The sequence below is a fragment of the Rhododendron vialii genome, chromosome 9a (assembly GCF_030253575.1).
Source record: "Rhododendron vialii isolate Sample 1 chromosome 9a, ASM3025357v1".
Classification (NCBI taxonomy): domain Eukaryota; kingdom Viridiplantae; phylum Streptophyta; class Magnoliopsida; order Ericales; family Ericaceae; genus Rhododendron; species Rhododendron vialii.
In genome coordinates, this window is record NC_080565.1 from 37,455,537 (window position 1) to 37,462,257 (window position 6,721).

The window sequence follows — 6,721 nt, forward strand, 5'->3', positions numbered from 1 at the left end:
GAGCCCACCAGTCTTGATCATTAAGGCGGGCACGGAAAAAACTTTTTTCGGGCTGAAATTGTTCTCCCCAATTAATTTGAAGGATTGGACAGGAGTTGGATTCATATTTTAGAACCAACAGTAAGCTTAAAGTTGATGCCAGCCGAACCAAGCCAAGGTGAGGACTGAGCGCCCCAGTTTGAGTGGAGAGGGACACGCTTAAGAGTTAAGAGGGTTGGCTTCGGAGAGCAGAGCAGATGGACACGCTTAAGATTTTTATCCAATTATCACACCAATACGTCAAACAGAACCTCTGGTAAATCAGGAGGCGCACATCTTGCCTCCTAACCAGCAAGATATTTGTAAGGCAGAAAAAAATAGGAATAGCTATTACCTTTGATTCCATAGAAAATATCTAGCACCCACGGACAGGTTCTTCTGCAATTCTTGCTGAGATAAGAGTACAAGTTCAAATTCAAATAATGTAGCATTGAGGAGACAGTATATATGGAGGGCAACTGTTCAAGCAGCTATAGCTGGTTTAAGACTCCATACTGAGGCTGCAGAGATACTAGGTTGTGCAGTTAGGTACTGAGGATAACTGAACACTCGCGTCTCTCATGGTCTGTATATGTCTTCTTGCAAAGACCCTTATCTAATACCAGCCAAGGTTCAACTCCTCTCAAGGGAGAGTGAGACGAGAACTTTGACGAATTCCTATCTCTGGACTCCGATCACCAAGCCCCAAGGTCCCAGACATCCAGCGCGAGGGCTACTAGGTCGGTCAGTAGCCTCATAGTGTGACAATGAACCGAAGAAGTTCCTAGAACCTCATTCTAACCTAAACTGCAAGAGACCATCGACTAGTATTTTATAACAAAAAAACTATACAGCAGTAAGCTTAAAGTGGATGCCTTCCCAACCAAGCCAAGGGAGGACCAAGCGTGCCAGTTTGAGAGGAGGTGGACACGCTAAAGAGGAGGATTGGCTCGAGAGAGCACAGGAGGGTTGTTTGAAAAAACTGACCTCCCTCCACCGGAGTGCCTTGCCTGGGACTAAGGAACTGCAGTCATTACCCTTGGTCCATATAGCCTGAGAAGCACAGATACGCAAATGGTGCACGAACACAACATCACCCCAAGAACTACAACATGGACATATACAAAAGAAATATTATAGGCATCTATAATTGACATATAAACAAAAAAATCTAAAATTTCCCGAATAAGGAATTAAAAACACGTAGTGACCTTGACGGTTGACAGTGATTGTGAGGCCAAGAGATTCAGCTGTGATTTCTTGGGCTATAGCCCTACCTGGAAAGAAGAATTTCATGGGACCATATCTTATTCCACAGGTGCACCGCAAGAGACTAAATTAAAAAGATGACACGGTTACAATATAGAAGTGACGTGGCTCGTTCATGTGCCTAGCAGACTATGCTTCCACAAAAATGGAAGTGTTCTTCCATTCTTACGAGGGAGAGTAGTATTTGAGTAGAAAGTAACAAACTATTTAGATGGCCTGTTATCTGCAAATGGCACAAACGCCAATCTCAAGAAAAAAAAAAAGAAAACATATATATATCTATCAAAAGAAATTTTTTTGGCCCAGAGATCGGGTGTGTAACTAAATACTCAAGAACTCCCTTCAATGATCACACCAATACCTCAAACAGAACCTCTGGTAGATCAAGAGGCACACATCTTGCCACCTTTATTTTGAACCAACACATTTTGCCACCTAACCAGACAGATATTTGTATGGCCGAAAAAAAAATTGGAAGAGCTATCACCTTCAATTCTTGCACCCATGGACAGATTCTTCTGCAATTCTTACTTCAGATAGAGCACAAGTTCAAATAAGGAAGTATTGATGTTACTTCACCAGAAGTTCAGTAACTCAAAAGAGTTAAATAAACGACTTTTTCAAGAGAATTCATATACATAAAAATTACTAAGAAGAGTTACGTATAAATTACCACGAAAGAGTGCGTAAAATGAATATGGATACACTCAAAATACATATAAATTACTAAACTAGTCTCTGATCTATTTTAATACAAACAACAATGACATCATGAAATGGGTTTGTGCTAATTGGCATCTCTTTGTATATGTGAAGGAGAAGGTGGTGTCATAGTTTGATCCTTACCACTTGTAGGGAATTCCTCCTCCACCGGAGCAAGATGCCTATCTGGACTATAGTACTCCTTAGAGAGTCTGCTGGGACTTGGAGAGTTAGCTTTCGGAACATGAGATGGAGAAGAACTGTTCCCAAGTGGAGAACTAGGGCCAGACCTAAACTGGAAGTCTCCACCTTCACGAGGCAAGGGAGAAACCGGTAATTCGACACATTCATCCACTTGCTTTCTGAAAAATTTATCTTCCACAATATCATAAGAATTCGCAGTCCTTACTTCCTGAGCAAGAGAACACCAACAGCAGAAAAGCCACAGCGTGCAATCTGCAACATCTGGTTTCCCACAACAGAAAGTAGATGGTGGCAAGTTGAATCTCTCTCTCATCTGAATCCTCCAAAACCCCCCATAAAGCAAACCAAACACGCAAAGAAAGACCCCGGTAATCCCCAACGCCTCCCTAACAGCCTCATTATTGATATTAACAGCAGCCAAATTGAAAATCCAGAAAGGGGCCATGCAAAAAAGAAGAAAAGTTACAATATGAACGTACATATTTCCAAACCCAAGTCGCTCCATATTCCACCCAAAGACACAGAAACTACAAAACAACGAGAGATAAGTTAAAGATATATCATCCCAAAAATCAAGCACCCCACCACTCCATTGGGGTCTGCTCTCAACAATCGTCTCATCTCTTATAGCAAATGAAAATCTCTTCTGCATCGATTTCCCTCTCAACTGGCTTCTTTGGCTAACTTCAGCTGTGGTGACAGGTAATTGTGATTCCCCATCCACTTCAGAATCGTAATCCTTCCCAAGGGGGCTAACAATGCAGTATACACCAGCAATTGCTGGTGCAGCCATTGCCACTGAGATAGTGATCCCAACTCCTATAGCTGGTCGTTGCGATCTCTTGTACCCCAAGTTAAGACCACACAAGGCATACTGCGCGAAACAGTTAAGGTTTAACAAGAGAATAACCACCAACATGTGTGTCCATTCATGAGGCTTATACGTCCCGTTCTTGCAATACACCTTTCTTAGCTTGGGAATGTCCTCTGGTCTCCATCTTACAAGAAGTACAAAGTGGTATATACGTTTTGGGTGATGGTACAAACACATTAGAGTAAATAGTGCATTGAGGATTTGGTTATTAACTTCGAACCAAGCATCTCGTTGGGACTTCGATTTTAAGGCACTGTTCAACATTCCGGTCATGACTAGGAACAAAAGTGCACCAGACACAACAACACCAAGAATCCATACAAAAAGGGCCATGTTCAAGGGGTCCTTGATCCATTTTTTGGATATTTTCCATAGAGAACCCCATTCTATTTTTCGAGAAAAGACCCTAGTTATACGATCTCGAATGTTATGACCACTTGATGAAGGCACTGCTCGAGAAATCTGATCTTTCTCCTCGGCAAGACGCTGGAATCTCAGGGACGGGGAATTCAAAGAACCAAATTTGAGGAACCTTAGTCTTTTGGGCAAGGCAAATGAATCATCAGGGAGCCTGTGTTGTGGGTTAACGTCGCTTATAAGTCCCTTTTGAGACGAAGAAATGTGAAGAGGACTCTTAACCTTCCTAGAATCATTAGGTTCCTCAATTCCCCCATTCTTTTCACCATTATCAGTTGAAACCATTCTTTCCAAAACAAACCAAAGCTTCACCTGGGAATATCTAGGGGGCTGTTAAAAAAATGGTAGCAGTACTTACCACTTTCACTTCAGGCAGCAGAAGATCTACTCCACCTCTCCTTTCTTTTACTTGTCTTTTACTTCTTCTTTCATCAAGAGTAACAATCACAAACAGGATGCAATCACGAGGAGAGCCGTTTTGTGCACTTTCGAAACCTAAATAAAACATGAATCTATCAGTCTCAAGAGCCTATAGTTATTGTAATTGAACAAATGCAAACACATGACCGAAAACCCAGAACGTAATTATTAGAACCCAAAAGTATGACAAACTCGATTTTGAGATTTGATCAAGAATTGAAAGTAATTGATGCTATCACTTTGAGGCATTTTTTGCCCTACAGTATAATCCATTACACTTCAATTTTTTTGACTTGTTTTCTTTCATTTCCTTTTTCTCAATTAGGGCAAGAACCACAATCAGCAGTTAAAAGCATCACAATAGCAGTTTTGTTCACACTCAATACCCAAAAAAACATTAATCTATCAGCCCATAAATCTTCAAATTCATCTGATCAAGAAAGACCCATATAAGAAAAAAGAACGAAATCATTGAATCCCACGACAAATGCAAACTTGATCGGAGATTCGATGGAAAAGCAATGAATAATAGCAAGTAATCGTCGAACATACATACAATACGTATATATATATATATATATATATATACATACATATATATAAACAAGATCTGAAATCTATTGAGACTACGTACCTATGAATTGAACCAGAAAGAAACGATGAGGAGATTAATCCCAAGGAGAACCTGAAGAATAATAAGAGCAGAGAAGAAAAAGCGGAAGAAATCTCTCAAAGCGGAAGAAATCAATCTCTCTCTCTCTCTCTCTCTCTCTCTCTCTCTTATTTAAAACTGTTTCAGATTACCAACTGTCATTTGGATTATGGAACCATTTGCCTTTCTCGCCTTTCAACTTTTTTTTCTATTATCAACAATTGCCTTCAACTCGTTCCCAAAATTCCAAGTCATCCTTTTTCGTTTCTCTCTCTTTGATCACAGAAATCACAGATAAGCAAATTCCTTCCACTGGAGTATTTTCCTGCGTAGTAGTCCATTATTTTTGAGTCACACTTTCCGTCACTTACCGTATATTTATTTTGGGTCTCACCGTATATTTATTGTAGTAATTTGAATCGTTCATATTGTTAAATCAACAGAATAGTATGTATTCATTCAAAAAAATTAGCTTAATTAGACAGATAAATATCTTAGAAATAAATTTTCAATTTATAATATAAAAGGTCATAAAAAATTTAATTTTAAAATTATCGATACAAACAATCCGTTCTATAAACTAACATTTGATATATTTTTATATATTTATCGAGATTCAATCAAAATAATTTTTTGCATAAACTATGCAGACTTTAAAAAAGAACAGTTCATATCTATCTGCAATAAACACACGGGGGTGGCAGTGGCATAAATAGTTTTCACACGGGGGCTCATTATTTTTCTGCGGATTCCATGGAAAATAACTACTGTAGTTTAAATGACCCGCTAAATGGACGATATAAATCGGTATCGGTATCGGTATCGGTATCTAGTCTAGAGATTATGCGCGTAAACTTTATTCGAAGACCCAAGATATATACAAATAGTCAAGTTGTAAATTAAAGAGACAGGGGATGAGGTCTGTACCTCTGTGGCGTAGTGCTTGAGGGTAGTGCTTGAGGAAAAGAATAGTATTACTACTCCTGATTCGCTGAGAGCTGCTTTTCCCACCTCCCGACACCGGCCCCCCCTCTCTCTCTCTTACTAAGAAGACCAAAATGTCCCCAACTCCCACCATTTTAACTAATTTTTTTTAATTTCTTAATTCTATTATCTTAATTAATTTATTTATTTATTTTTAATTTGGTTAACTCAAATAATATTTTCGACTAAAATATGTTTTGTACGTTTAGATTTGACTTTATATTTAAGGCTCCGTTCTCTTGAACTTAATTTAAATTTGGAAACTTTGTCCTTATTTGAATTTGTTTTCCCGCATTTGTTAGTTTTGCGTTATTGATTCGTTTCGATGAGAAGAATTGAAGAAATAATTTTTTTTTTACTTTTACCCAAGTATTTTGAGAAATAATCACTTTTTAGCAAAATACTGGGTAAAAGTAAAAAAAAATTACTTTTCCGATTTTTCTCGTCGAGACGAATCAATAATTCACAAAAATTTGACGCAAAACTAATAAATGCAAAAAAAATTCAAATAAGGACAATTTTCATATTTAAGTTAAGTTCAAGAGAATGGGGCCTAAGAACTTTCTATTATTTTAATTTGTCTTAACAATGAATAATAAATAAAAAAATATACACCGTTTATCTATGAAAATTGGAACATTTCTGGTTCAAACGAAATAAATACATCGTTTATATATTGCTCCAATTTTCAATTCAGTTGAACCGGTGCGAAGATCTTACTTTTTTTATCATTTAATCCTAAATGGTCGTAATGAATTTTTTGCTCTAAGGTCTTTCAACGAGTACCTTAAAATTTCTTAGTTTGTTTCAAGGCTCTCTAAGGGTGCCCATTGAAAGGCCTTAGAGCAAAAAATTCATTATTACCATTTAAGATAAAATGATCAAAAAAATAAGATCTTTGCACCAGTTCAAACAGATTAAAAATTGAAATACTTAATTTCTTAACTATATTTTTTAATATATAAACTATGTAAAAAAATAAGTGTTCTAATTTTCAATTCGTTTAAAGCGGTGCAAAGATCTTATTTTTCTCACCATTTCATCCTAAATGGTCGTAATGAATTTTTTGCTCTAAGCCATTTCAATGAGCACCGTAAGAGAGACATGAAACTAAATAAGAAGCCTTATGGTGCTCGTTGAGAGGCTTTAGAGTCAAATATTCATTATGACCATTGAAGATA

At 37.5% G+C, this 6,721-nt stretch overlaps 1 protein-coding gene across 2 annotated transcripts; it reads right to left on the reverse strand.

Annotated features, from left to right (window-relative positions):
- Positions 1-1,903: 1,903 nt before the first annotated feature.
- LOC131300932 (uncharacterized) lies at positions 1,904-4,867 on the reverse strand. Of its 2 annotated transcripts, none has more exons than XM_058326990.1 (2): positions 4,539-4,867; positions 1,904-3,979 (listed from the first exon to the last, which is right to left on the reverse strand). In XM_058326990.1, the coding sequence occupies exon 2, from the start codon at positions 3,767-3,769 to the stop codon at positions 2,075-2,077; it is 1,695 nt and encodes a 564-aa protein (XP_058182973.1). In that variant the 5' UTR covers positions 3,770-3,979; positions 4,539-4,867; the 3' UTR covers positions 1,904-2,074. The 2 variants fall into 2 exon arrangements, with proteins under 2 accessions (XP_058182973.1, XP_058182974.1); XM_058326991.1 differs by having other exon boundaries at positions 1,904-3,969; positions 4,539-4,619.
- Between the last annotated feature and the right edge of the window lie 1,854 nt (positions 4,868-6,721).